The sequence below is a fragment of the Manis pentadactyla genome, chromosome 1 (assembly GCF_030020395.1).
Source record: "Manis pentadactyla isolate mManPen7 chromosome 1, mManPen7.hap1, whole genome shotgun sequence".
Classification (NCBI taxonomy): Eukaryota; Metazoa; Chordata; class Mammalia; order Pholidota; family Manidae; genus Manis; species Manis pentadactyla.
This window is the reverse complement of record NC_080019.1, coordinates 68,225,108-68,239,833: the sequence shown is the minus strand read 5'-3', so window position 1 is coordinate 68,239,833 and position 14,726 is coordinate 68,225,108. Positions and strand designations below refer to the sequence as shown.

General features: G+C 39.1%; 1 protein-coding gene across 1 annotated transcript in view; it reads right to left on the bottom strand.

Annotated features, from left to right (window-relative positions):
- The window catches only part of MSL2 (MSL complex subunit 2), a 36,812-nt gene extending 22,401 nt beyond the window's left edge, over window positions 1-14,411 (bottom strand). Inside the window, exon 1 of the mRNA XM_036877363.2 lies at window positions 13,028-14,411. Coding sequence (XP_036733258.1) covers window positions 13,028-13,169 — 142 coding nt within the window. The 5' untranslated portion in view covers window positions 13,170-14,411. The remainder of the gene's footprint in view (window positions 1-13,027) is intronic.
- Window positions 14,412-14,726: the final 315 nt, after the last annotated feature.

The following is a 14,726-nucleotide window of genomic DNA, read 5'->3' as shown; positions in this document are numbered from 1 at the left end:
ATCCCAACATATATTATTGTCTTAAAACTGAATACTACAGCTGTCAACAAACTTGCTTAACACAGCACAGCTTAAAGTTATTGGCACATATTTCTTTTTTTAAGTGCACCTATTAACCTCACCAGAGGAATATTCATCAAGACAGGACTACTCTCATACAGAGGTTAGTATTAGAATCACCTAGGTAGCCTACTCCAAAACTGACTCAGTGTCAGGAAATACTGCCATGAATGTGTATTTTTAAAAAGCTTCTCAAGTAATTCTGATGACAACTGGGATTAGGAACCACTAAAAAGACACTTTAACCTTTTTTGCCTTAATGAAATCTTTCACAATAACAAGAAATCCTGGGGGGATTCTACTATTGAAGTGGGAAATGTGATTAAGTAATTTTAGGGAAAAAAAAATTTAATCAGCATATTATTAAAGACTAAAAGTAATCTTAATAAAACTGTATATAAAGATAAATTCTGACTACTCACTAATAAGGGCTACATCTTTTATTGTTTAAATTATGTAAGAAAACACATTTTGATAACACATCTATTTTAAATGACATACTCTGTCAACTCATGTTAAAAATGTAGGCTAAAATTAAATCCATTTTGCAAGGAAAATACTGCAAATGTGACTTGGTATTTAGAAAATTTGCATTTTTTACTGAAAAAAATTTTAACTGTTTTTGTGTTTTGTTACTAAGTGATTAAGTGGCTTCAGATTCATATTTGCAAACATTTTAAATAACACACTTCAAGTCTAAGCAGTCTTTATTCTCTAAAAATAAAAGGCCACACTATACATTGCTCTATTTTCTCTTTTTAACATTGCTTTTTGAATAATTACCAAGACCTTCTTGATATACAAGATTTTAGAACAGACAATTTACAGAGAGGTAATAATAATCATGAGCCAAACATTTAGAATCATTAACATTTTTATGCTCCTCATTACCTAGCATATCAATATCAACTTAATTCTCTTACTGTTTCCAATCCCTTACCAACAGTCCATTGAATGGATAAACTAATACGAACTCAAAGAAACAGTATGACTAAGAATTAAGAAAATACATGAGTAAGAATTAAAATAACTTAAAACTGTCATAGCAGATAGAAGATTCGGAAGAATTATTAAGTGGTAATAGCAACACTATTTTTGGTCCAATATGCCATCTCTTTAAACTGCCTCATTTCAAAGAAAGAAAAACATTTATTTCCTCTCTTTTTAAAATAACAGAAACCTTTTACAACATAAACACTCTGGAACACTTTCTTGAATCCATGATCACTAAGTTGGGGAAATAGTTCTCTAAATCTATGTGGATGCTCCAATGATCCCATCCAGCTCAATGTTTTAAAATCAAGTCTTGAGATGAAAACGTTGACGATATCTTTCAGTGCTCCCGCAGCTTTCAAGAACAAATCTAAGTTTTTTAGTTGTTAAAGCACTATCTAGTAGAACTTCATGAAATGATGGAAATGTTTTATATCTACAATATCCAATAAGGTAGCCATTACCCACATGTGGCTACTGAGTACTTAAGAGATACCTAAGTGTAACGAAGAACAGCATTAACTAAATTTAATTAAAATTTAAATTGCCACAACAGCTAAGTGCTGCTATACAGGACTACATAGGTTAGCATTATAATTTGTTTCAAAACTAAAGGGAATAATCAGATTTACTCTCCTACCTTAAACAACTGAAAAATGGACAAAACAATGGTTTTTAGATAACAGACAGAAGAGAACAGCTGTCCTGGAGAAGGAAACAAACAAGCCTGAGCCCTGCAACTGCCTCGGCTTACTGCCTGGAGATAATTTTCGGGCCACAACACAAAGGGAGAACCCAGACAAAGCCCAGTGGTCTCATCACTAATCATCAGGGAAATGCAAATTAAAACCACAATGAGATCACCTCACACCAGTAAGGATGGCCAGTATTGAAAAGACTAAGAACAACAAATGCTGGCGAGGATGCTGAGAAAGGGGAACCCTCCTACACTGCTGGTGGGAATGTTAGTTAGTTCAACCATTGTGGACAGCATTATGGAGGTTCCTCAAAAAACTAAAAATAGAAATACCATTTGACCCAGAAAACCCACTCCTTGGAATTTACCCAAAGAATACAACTTCTCAAATTCAAAAAGACATATGCACCCCTATGTTTATTGCAGCACTATTTACAATAGACAAGATATGAAAGCAACCTAAGTGTCTATCAGTAGATGAATAGATAAAGAAGAGGTGGTACATATACACAATGGAATACTATTCAGCCATAAGAAAGAAACAAATCCTACCGTTTGCAACAACATGGATGGGGCTGGAGGATATTATGCTCAGTGAAATAAGCCAGGTGGAGAAAGACAAGTGCCAAATGATTTCCCTCATTTGTGGAGTATAACAACGAAGCAAAACTGAAGGAACAAAATAGCAGCAGACTCACAGACTCCAAGAAGGGACTAGTGGTTACCGAAGGGGAGGGGTGTGGGAAGGTGGGTGGGGAGGGAGGGAGAAGGGGATGGAGGTATATTATGTTTAGTACACATGGTGTGGGGGATCATGGGGAGAACAGTGTAGCACAGAGAAGGCAAATAGCGGATCTGTGGCATCTTACTACACTGATGGACAGTGACCGCACTGGGGTATGGGTGGGGACTTAATAATATGGGTAAATTATTAAATATAAATATAAACATTATTTTGTGTTTTTTCATGTGAAACCTTCATAAGAGTGTATATCAATATCTTAATAAAAAATTTAAAAATTAAATTAAAAATAAAATTTAAAAAAAGCCCAGTGGTCTTACTGTGTTGAGAACACAGAGCTGGTAAAGCCAAGGCAGCTAGACTTCTCAGGGCAGAGTACGAGAAGTAAGAGCTCCACAGAAAAAGAAGTATCAGAGATTTATGCAACAGCCCTTTCTAGTTGTCAGCTGAGTACTGACTAGCACATGTAAGGAAACCACCCCAGGCTGGAGAAAACTCCCAGAAAGGAACAAAGAAAGCAATCCCTACAACTCAAGAGGTGGCAGAATAATTTCTATTCCCACCACCACACAAAGTGAGAAAACATAATTCACAAGGCATCAGATTAGAAGGTTCTCACCTCAGTAGTGTAGAAAAATTCGCCCTAAAAGCCACTATTAAGAACAAGCCTCAAAAGAATCAAATTGTCTCCAAATACCTTAACCTCATCCCAAAAACAAAGTTCAAAACTATTTATAGTACAAAAATATCCATCAACAAAGTTAAATGTTACCAACAAGGTAAAATTCACAATATCTGGTGTCCAGTCAAAATTAACTAGGCATGCAAAGCAGCAGGAAAATATGAACTAGTAGAACAGAACATTAAAGTTATTATAACTATATTCCATATGCACAAAATTGTTTTATGCACCTAGTAACAGCTTCAAAATACATGACGCAGAAACTGGTAAAACTCCAGAAACTGACAAATCCATAATTGTATTAGAGATTTCCACACCTCTCAAAAACTGACAAAACAGAAAATCAGTGAAGACAGAGAAGATTTGAACAACCCTATCAACCAACTTGTGAAAATGTTTTAATTGACCAGAAACACGGTAAATAAACAACTGTTCCCCAACTGCCTGCCAAATAAGATAAAGCAATCCTGATTCTTATCCAGGTAAGGTTTCACAAAATAATTAAGGGCATTGGAATTCTATGGTTCAAATCAGTGTCTAGGGCACAAGAGACCTTACGAAATCCTCCATTCCAGAGGATAACAAATCCAAATGCCTACAGGGATAAGCATGTAAAGTTTAAAAAAAAAAATGACAAAGACTAGGTGGAACCAAGGACAAACTGGAAAGGACAAATATCTATCCCCAAACAAAAGAAACCCTCTCTTAACTACAGTCAAGGACACCATGCCTTAAAGAAATGCAGACCCACTGTTGCCTGACCTCTTAATTTTCCAGGAGGTATCTAAAATCTGGGTTTTTATGTGAACTCTAGGTTTTAGAATACTAACCACCAATTTAGTAAAAATTTTTTTTTTCAAGACAGACCTAGGTAGGTAATTCTTTGTTTTTTTTGGTATCATTAGTCTACAATTACAACAGCAACATTATGGCTACTAGACTTCCCCCATCATCAAGTCCCCACCACATACCCCATTACAGTCATTGTCCATCAGCATAGTAAGATGCTGTAGAATCACTACTTGTCTTCTCTGTTGTACAACCCTCCCCGTGCTGCCCACCCGCTACATTATGTCTCAATCTGGTAAATTTTTAACCAAGCTAAAAAAATATCTGGGAGGCAAAATCCACAAACAAATCTCTGCTCTAGTCCAACAACCTCCTCTTTCAAGTGACATAAAGAGAACTTAAATAATTTGTCCAAGTCATCAAGGCAGATAATCCCATGTGACATCTAAAATACTGTGGACATACAGAAGTCCACACTTTCAGAAGAAACTGAAACCAGGATACTTCCAGGACAGGTAGCTTAGTGATGCTTATCTTCTCAGGAAAGACATGAAAATGGTCTTCTAACGGTTGAAAGTTAAAATTTTATCAAATTTTAACAGCGAACAATTACAGAGAAAGAGACTTGGGCAAAATGGAAGAACTTTCTAAAAAGAAAGTACTTTTTAAAAAGTTGTCAAACAATGACATGGCTATTTTGCAGAATAGCTATACCCCAGAAATAGCCAAATAAGGAGTAAATTTGGCTCCTTACCCCCGAAGTATTCAGGAAAAGACTTGGATGAACCTTAAAGAATATTACAGAAAAGATTATTTGATGTGAAAAAGCAGCTGTGATTTATGGTCCTTTTTGCCTAAGGCTTTATAAATTCTCATCATAAAGAATAACCTAGTAATACCTTCCTTGTGAAACTTATGTAAAAACCGAGCTGGCAAACTCAATGACAACATAAAGGGATGCCTGAGACAGCCCAGCTTCTGGGTGGACAGGACAGAGTCAAATCCTATGTCGTCCTGAATATGTTCAGTCAAGAGCTGGACAACCAACCAAATGACTGATTAACTCAATTGAAGGGGACTCAGAAATCCATGACAAGGATGGCTTAATTGGAATGCTGCTGTGTTCTTATCTAGACTCCTATTATTATATACAGCCAGAGCCCCAAATTTCAGGCAGATTTAAACTTGGGAATGGCATTTAGCAAGATTGGTAGGAGGTCAAAAGCCCTTAGGTTATACACTGGACTGCCCCCACTTAAGGTATGCCTTTAACTACTGCACAAAGAATTTTAAAGCCACTCAACTTTGCCTGAAAACACTTCTTTACAAATTTGAGACCAGACATTTTAAGTGCACACTTTCTGTGGGATATAATAAAGAAAATGGACAAATGCTAACTGATGGACAACTAAACAAAAGTCAGCACACACAAATCACACTGGCTATAAAAATGGGTAAAAACAGGTTGAAAAAACCAAATATTCCAACTCTCCAAGATTCAAGGTTTCTGGTGCATAAAGGTAATGACTGAATTCTGCTAAAATGTTATGGACTGAGTCATAACAAGAAAAAGATGAGAAAAGTAGCCAGATACATAGTATAATTAAATTTAAAAATTACCTAAATCAATTTCCTGACAGGGGAACAAAAAAAAATCTTCAAAAAAGACAGAGTAACAGAAATTAAATGGGAAGAAAAGTCAAAGGTGACAACACAGAAAAATATGAGAAATTAGAATAAAACATTTTAATCACTTTAAATAAAAGATAAAATTTACAAAGTATATCAGCACTCACAAAAACAAATATGTTAATCATATATAAAAGTAGACAAGTGGATGCCAAGGTAAGTGGCAACCTCGCCAAAACAGTAAGGCATTAACCGATTAATAGTGGTGTACTATGGGTACACAAAACAAAAATGAAGAAAACAAGGAATGCAAAGAAAGGAGAACTGAATGTTCAAATTAATTTGAGAAACTGAAAATCACACTCCAAGACTCAGAAGTTCTGTTGTTCATTTTATCAAACAGTATATAAAATTATTTTAAAATCAAAGTTTGCAAGGAAGGACATACAATAAAAATTTTTGGATTGTATTTTCATCCTTTCCTAACCATATTTCCAATAAGACAGTCTCACTAACCCCAGTTCCCAGGCACCATCAAATTATTCAACATTGTCTTACCCTTCTTCATTCTCCTCAAGCCAACACCTGATCCACTCTAATTCCCATCTTAACTGCAAACTCTCCCAAGCACCTGACCTCTCACAAAATCCAACACAAAACTGCTAAATCCCTGAAGATTTTAATTTGACTGTCTTTATATTATTTCAAACCAGCCTATCTCGATTCTTATGTCCTTCCAAGTCAATGTTCTTCCTGTCTTCATTTCTGATATAAACTGAATTACTCTTCAACTCCTTCAATTTTTCCCATGCATCTGTATTGAACTGCCAGGTTTTGTCAGTTCTTCAATACAACTCAATTCAGTACAATTTACCAAGTATATACTATATGAAAGCATTGTGCTAGACATATTTATAAATTTAAGGATGGGAAATGTCTCATTTAATCTTCATAATGAAGTATGTCTAACCATAACAAAGTATAATACAGTGTATATCAAATAATTAAAATGCTATGATAATCATAAGGAAGATGAGTTTCATTTCATATTCTAATCCCACCATTATGAGGCCTCTATCTAATTACATCTATTATCCTCTGTAATTGTTTCACCCTACTCCAATAATCAATCCCATATTCTACCCCCAAATTCATCTTTTCTATAAATGAATTTCAATCACATCACCCTATTTAAAATGTTTTCTCAAATGCTTACAACAATGATTTGCGAATCTCCCTCCCCATATCAAAGTGGGGAGTAAAATGCAGATTACAAGGCCCTGCCCACAGAGATTATTATAATTCAATCAGTCTGATGTAACTGGGAATCTGAATTTCAACAAGTCCTTTAGGTGATTTTTTATTTAGGTGACTTACAGAGCACACTTTAAAAAAGAAACAGTTCTACAGGGTAAATGTCAAACTCCTTAGCCTGGCAAAGGCTCTCCACCCTTAAAAGGTCCCTGAATAAACCATTGCAGAGAAAGGTATAATTCATTACAGATAAACTTGGTTTTCTGCAGCCTAAACAAACTTATCTTCTTCAAGCTTTGTCCACTAACTTCACAATTCCTCTTGGCCCAGCTCAAGCCCCATTACTTCCCAGAGCACAAGACTGAAACAATTCCTCCTGCCGAATTCTATGGTACCATACTGCTTGCCTTGAACCATTACTTAAACTAGTATCATTAACTTCTCATTTGGTTTTATCACATGACAAAGGATTGTGAATCAAATAAACCTCTTTCCATCTCTCTCAGCATCCAGAACAACGCATGTATCAGTACACCTTTCCCCAAGGCAATTTCATTTTGTATAAACATACCCATGTAGAAATTAACATTCTAGAACTAATTTCCAGAGTACTAAAACAGGAAACTAAAAAAGAGATTTTTCTTAGGGAAAGAAACCAGTTAAATAAATATACATAAAAGAAGTGTATTTGCCAAGCCAAATTACTAAGTTTTGTTCTTCCTTACCAGCCTATTAGAGAAATGCTCCCTGAAGAATCATGCCCAGATCAGAGAGAACATTTGAGCTTAAGTTCCAAGAAAAACCTGGTAAAACCAACTTTGCTTTACCACCAAACAGGTGTGCTTAAAACCTTTAACCAAACAGCTATTCTAAAGCAAGTTATATGGAGGAAAAAACATTTATGGTTAATTTCTGAAATTTTTTCACATGCAATCAAGTTAACTTGTAGGTATTCTATTTTGATGCCTGAGATTTGGTATAACAAAAATGCTTCTAACACAATACTCATCCAACAACTGCTGGTTTACTTATCTGTATTCCCCATAACACTGAGCAACATAAGGGTAGGGGGCCATGTATCTTATTCCTCCCCCTCCAGCACTTAGAGCACCACAAGTGGTTAATAGAGATATAATGAGTGAAATGACAAATTTTCAAGATAAAATGAGTGTTTCTCCAAAGATATACAAATGGCCAACAACCATATGAGAAAAAATATTAACTCTATAATCATTAAATAAATGTAAATCCAAACCATGATGAGCTATTACCTCACACACACTGGAATGGCAGCAAAACATGCAAGTATTGGTGGAGATGTGGAAAAACTGGATCTCTTGTTTTGTTGGTGGGATTACAAAATGGTGCGACCACTATGTTAAACATTATGGAGGCTCCACAAAAAATTAAAAATAGAAATGCCATACAATCCAGCAATCTCACTTGTGGGTATATCTCTAAAAGAACTGAAGCAGGGTATAGAGAGTTATTTGCAAAGGTTCATCAATGTTGGGTCATGTGACAAGATTTCCCTTTTTCAGGCTGAATAATATTCCATTGATGTATACACTACACTTAATTTATTCATTCATCCAACAATGGACATCTGAGTTGCTTCCACCTCTTGGCTAATGTGAATAGTGTTGTTACGAACATGGGTTTGCAGTGAGGGCATCAGTGACAAATGAAATAAACCAGACACAAAATGATGAATACTGTATGATTCCACTTAAATGAGGTACCTAGAGTAGTGAAATTCAGAGACAGAAAGTAGAATGGTGGTAACCAAGGGCTGTGGGGAAGGAGGAAATGGACGGATAATTGATGGGTATTAGAGTTTCAGATTTCCAAAATGAAACAAGTTCTGGAAATCTGTATCTCAACAGTGTCAATACACTTAATGCTACTAAACTGCACACTTAGAAATGGTCATGGTAGTATATTTTTTACTACAATAAATTTTAATTATCGTGATTTTTAAGTATAAGAAAACGAAATCTAAAGTATCAAATTCATGCTTGAGAAAAATATAAAACAATTTGTGTAGTTATTCAAACGGCCTTTTAATTTACCTTCCGTCTAAAAGAGACGAGTTTAAAATAAAATTACTCCAGGCTACATGTTCAAATTTCATTTAGAAGATTCTTGCTATTTATAAACTGCTCAGCCAAGTGTTTTTGCTAAAAGAATCAGAATTCTATAACTGGAAGAGATTCTTAAGATCATGCACTCCACTAAATCCAATGTGAGTCCACAATGACACAATGAGAAAAAGAAAATAAAGGTAGTCTTTGATAAAGCTAAATTTATCTGATTTTAAAGCATATACTTTATCCTGAGAGTACATTCTGCCTACTTTGAAGCTTTCTTTTTAGTGGTAATTTCATTCATTCAACAAATAACCTGTTGAGACAGTAACCCTCAGATGCAGGGCTACAATGGCATAGAAGACAAGCAAGTCCCTCACCCTCAGGGAACCCCTACCTTCTAATGGAATATAAATAAGAATATCAGTAGTAAGAAAAGATGATAGGGTTTTTAAAGTCCTTAACATTCAGAACAAAAACCTGGTCACCCTGAGTCAAGGGAAAACAGTAATCTCCAGCTCCTTCCCATTGTACAAATGAGAAATTGGATGTCCAAAAGGTCCACAACTACTCAGTGAATCCAAAGCCAAAACAACTTTGTTTCCAGGCTTTGATTAAAACACCAGGAAAATAAGCCTGAATAATGACTATAATTTATAGGACTCCAAATATCTCAGTAATATTTTGCACTTAACATGTCTTCCCAGTTCTAACAGAATTTGACTCTATCAAACTTGTTAAATCATTTGAAGGCTTACAAGTTTAATAAAAAAATTTAAATCCCTAGGGCAGAATTTATCAACTCTCATGCCATCATAAGAAAAGAACTTCTACTTGGTGAAGGGGGGAGCCTAGTAAACATAATGTTCTTCATGTAATTGTAGATTAATGACACTAAAATTTAAAAATTTAAAAAAAAAAAAGAAAAGAACTTCGACGTCTTGATAAGTTATAAGGCAAATCCAACATTTAAAGCAAAGGGGAAAGAACTGACACAATACTAGTACCCACAGGAATAACTGTCTTGGTCATTGTTTCAGTGTCCTAGAAAGTACAGTAGCTCTCTGGCACATTCATTAGAAGCTTCAAAAGGCTTAAATATACAAAACAATTGAAAAGCATAATCAAGTAATTAACATTTCAAAGAACAATAACAAGCCAGTGAATAATCTAGGTTTTGACAATAACCTAACAGTTCAGTCTCTTCTCTTACCAATTCCTACCTTTCTGTACTTCTGCACAAGAGCAGGATATTAAGCACATAGTATGTGCCAGACACCAAGTCCATAATCTTGTTCTCATGGGCTCAAAAGGTTTTCCCCACTTAAAAATAAACCCAAATATAAGACAAATTTGGAGAAACAGAACTTAAGAAGTTATATTATCCCCTTTTGTAGACAGCAAAAGCTCAGGCAAAAAGTTAAAGCAACTTACCTGCAAAGTAAAAGAGCCAAAAATCAAACCAAATTCAAAGTCTGTAGGTCTTTTACTTTCCCTCCCTCACATCCTCTCAACTTTGTTCCTTTGAGTCTGTCATAATCACCTACATTCAAGTTTCTGGACAGACAGGGGATGAGGCAGAAGGAACACAACAATATGCAAAACATAGTATTTTCCCTAAGATATCTATCTGAAGAACTATATATAAAACTGAACTGAAAGAGTTTTAAGTACCTATGACTGAAACAAAGGGTTACAGAGGTTCAAAGGACAAAGAGAACTTTTTCCTCGAGTGAGCATGGAAGAATTTATTGAGAATGGAGGGAGTTAGACCATGGAGAGGAGTGTATTTTAGACAGAAGGAACTCGAGAGCCAAGATGGGGAAAAGAAGAGGAAGATATTAGGCACGTATGTTTGAAAAGGCAAAAACATCAATCTGCTTGAAGTAATTCTGTAAAAGGGCAGTTGAATGGAAGTTTAAAAGGTAGGACTGGGTAACACAAACTCCCTGTATAAAGCACCAAGATAGAATTACACTTGACTTTTACGTATTTATTGCCTTCATGAGGTAAGGTTGCACATACTCTATTATTTTAATAAGTTTGTTTTTCAGCTAAGAAAGCGTGCAGGACTCCACCTGATACAAAGAATGATTAAATGTTGGATCTGAATTCAAATAACTGAATTTTTTTCCCTATCTCTGGATAACCACAGGTTGATGTCCAAAGAGATGGGGAGTTGGGAAAACCGAACCTACATCCAGATGGCTGAAATTTTATGCCAGCTACTCAATTATAAGGGAGTAGAACCCACCAATCTTTTCCATAGTATGATGGAGAAGCTTGAACAAGAAGGAATAATTACAAAGCCCCACTGTCAGAAAAATTCCCCTTGTGTTGCCAACTGGCTTAAAAAAAAAAAAAAAAGCTACAGTGGTGTTTTTTTTTAATGTAGCTTTACCTTTAATGTCATCTTATAAGAACCAGGTTAGATTCGGAAAAATGTTCAACTAGACTACAACTATCCTGAAGCTACTGATAAGAACTTAAAATTCCAAGCATCCACACGTTCAAAACTTCTATTTCCCTCTTTCAGTCCACCTACCTAGTAAAAAACAGACCAGCTTCAATTGTTATCTGGATAATGACATCACACTCTACTGAGTTCTAGCAGGCCAGAGTGGGCTGCCCTAAGCAGTCTCTCTCTCCAACATCACCACAGTAGAGATTCCCCCCAAAAGAAAGGTTTGTGGAGAAGGAAACTGTAGCAGCTCTATCTCCTCAGTTTGCAAACTATCGAAACTGTAAACACAAAAAACACTCCACAGAAAGTGAGTGGAGGGAGTACCATGAAACCAAGAAAATTCTTATATTTACATTTGTAACATTTAAGCTGAAAGGCAATTCTTTATCTAGCCCAAAGCTCTCATTATACACATTAAGAAACTGAGGCCCACAGTAGCTAAGTGATTTGCCCAAGGCAACTGCTTCTCTATAAAGGTGTTGTGTCTGTTACCAGTCACAGTAGCACTTAATCACATTCTAACAGTTACTTAAATGTTTATGAGATTAAATACCTGGTGAGCAAAAATTAAAAAATCAATCACTTCTGCACACCCCCATCCTTGCCCGAGTTATACAGAAAATGATGTATGAATCTTAAGTGGATACTACTGATCCCTTTAGCCACTACAGTCCCAAAATTACTCTTCTTTCTTAATCTAAGATAAAGTGAAAGATTGAAATTCCTGCATTTCTCAAGTTCTGACTATACAAGTGAGGCTCAACAAAACTTCTAGAGTTTTGGCAAAATAATAATATATGGCGTATACTACTGCTTTTCTTTTTTTTTTTGGCCACTTCCCCTTTGCCCTTTCCCTTAATGTTTTCATTTTCAGTCCAGGTTTTTCGAAAGGCAATTATTATACTTGCACAGCTAATCCAAAGTAATACCACTTTTGAGACACTTCAATTTATCAGACAATTTTGCGTATCTTCACCTCTCAAAAATAACAGTTTTTGAACAAAATTCCTAAAATAACCCTCTACCAAGCACAATATATTCAAACTACAAAATATGTTAAGCAATTTAATCCTGTAAAAAATCCCAGTAGCTAAAAAGTACCATCAGTCTGCCCTGCTCCGTTTGTTTACCAGCAAACTGTCAAAGCATTTGTTGAAGGAACTGGGGGAAATCCTTCAACTGAGTTCACCTGCTGTGGGTGCATCAGATTATACCATCACCCACACAGAACACCAGTTTGGGGAAATGCAAACACGCCACATGTACACGGTTTAACCACGTTTAACCAAGGTAGGTATTTAGCTCTTGTATCAAAGGTTAAAAAAAAAAGTAATATGTATGCATACTTCACCTCACTTAAAAAACCATCACCAGAAATGGTAAGGAACTGATCCGGGGAGAATCAAACAATTTTGAACGTTAAAGCTGCCGTACAAAGCGGTTTGGAAGGGTTCTGTCTCTCTAAAATGCCGGTAAGTCCTTCGACGAGTTTCAAAACTAATGACCCTATACCACTGCACAAATAACAAAAGCTTAATATAAACTTCCATGCCGTCAAACGTTACCACTGTCCATGTTTAAAAAAAAAAAAAAACAAGCACGGAAAAGGGAACAATAAAAAGCGTCTCACCGCAAACACAGCACGAGAGGGACTGTCGGAAGTAAGGCAAAAGCCTGTTAATCTCTGTAAACGCCTTGGGGTCTCCGGGGTCGTAGTTGAGCACTAGGCGGCTCGCGGAAATGTAGAGAGCAGTAGCATTCACGGGGTTCATTGCAGACACTTCGACACCGTTGGCTCCCGGTTGAAAAGAAATCCCGGATCCAACTTTGCAAGCAACCAGAGAACAATGGCGAATTTGCAACAATTCGGAGACAATCAGAGCACAACCACTGGCCGAAATAGTAACCAAAATCCGTGCAAGTTTGTGAAGCTGAAGCAATCCTCCCACACATGGGGGCCCTGGCGCCCCTCCCTCCGTCCCTGAGAGTTGCAGACCAAAAAAAAAAAAAAAAGAGAGAGAGAGAGAAAGAGAAACCACCGTTCGAGTTTATCCTGGGCGGCCGCGGGGCGCCGAACAAGGCGGCTTCGGCGCTCGGGCCGGGACTCGACGCTGTCTAGCCGCGCGGCTCGGCGGGCGGCCTTCGCTGCATCTCCCGGACGCGGAGGCACCTCCACAGGTGGAGCAGGGCGGGCGCCGGAGCAGGCCCCGGCCCGGTCCGAAGGGCGGGCACGCTTCTCAAAGGCTGCAGGGCCTTTAATCCATCACAGCTCCCAGCGCGGGGGTAGCGGCGACAGCAAGGACCACGGCTCGGGCGTCGGCTTCCTTGATCTAGTGCACCAAGCAACGGCCACGACGAATGTTGCTGCTGCGGGTGGCGGAGGCCGCCGCCGCTCTCCCCATATCGGATGCAGGGCCCAGACTGCGCCTGGCTCTCCGCTCCAGCGGTTACAGCCTCGCTGTTTCCTGAGGTGGCGAAACGGGCAGGAGAATCCCCCACACGAAAAGGGAGGGCCGGGGAGGAAGTGCGCGGGCCGGCGGCGACGGCGGCGCGAGGGGGCGGGGAGCAGGCCCGGCCAGGCCGCGGCGGCGCCCCTCGCTCCTCAGTCGCTCACAGCGGAGTCACCACGCGCAAGCGCCGCCCCCTCACTGCCCGGCCATCTTTCTCGCGCCGCACAGTCGGGCACCTCCTCCACCAAGTACGACGGTCGCCGCCGCCCTCAGCGCCCTCCCGGCCGTAGCTGAGGCGAGGGCTCACACCGCCAGGCCCTGCCGCCGCCCAGAGCACACACAGCAAGGCCCCACCGCAGGCCCCTCCCTCCGTGCCTCGCCGCCCTCAACCCGACTCCACTCGCCACTCTAATTCGGTAGGGCCTGGGCTGCTGCGGCCTTAAGGGATCCTGCGGGCTGTGCGACGCCTCAGGCCCTCCCGGCGACGACGACCGTTACCCCAACGGGCAAAGCCACTGTCATCCCCGAGACTCCCCCGCCGCCGTCGTCGCTAGCACCCGCACGCATGCGCACAACACATTCTCACCCCTCCCCCGCCCTTTCCTTTCCCTTTGCTTCCCTTTTCCCCTGCTTCTCTCAAGAGCCCCCTCCACACCCTCCCAGAACTACCGGCTCGCTGGGCGCATGCGCATTCAACTACCCAGCTCCACCGCCTTTCGCCCTCACGCGTGCGCTTTGACCGGCCACCCAGAAAACCGGATAAACACATCACCGGCTCATGCAGCCCCTCCCTGCTGCCAACCCCCCACCCCGGCCTCACTGCGCCTGCCTGACGGCTCTCAGACCAGAGCATGCTCTCTGCGAGCTGGCTGCCGTCTC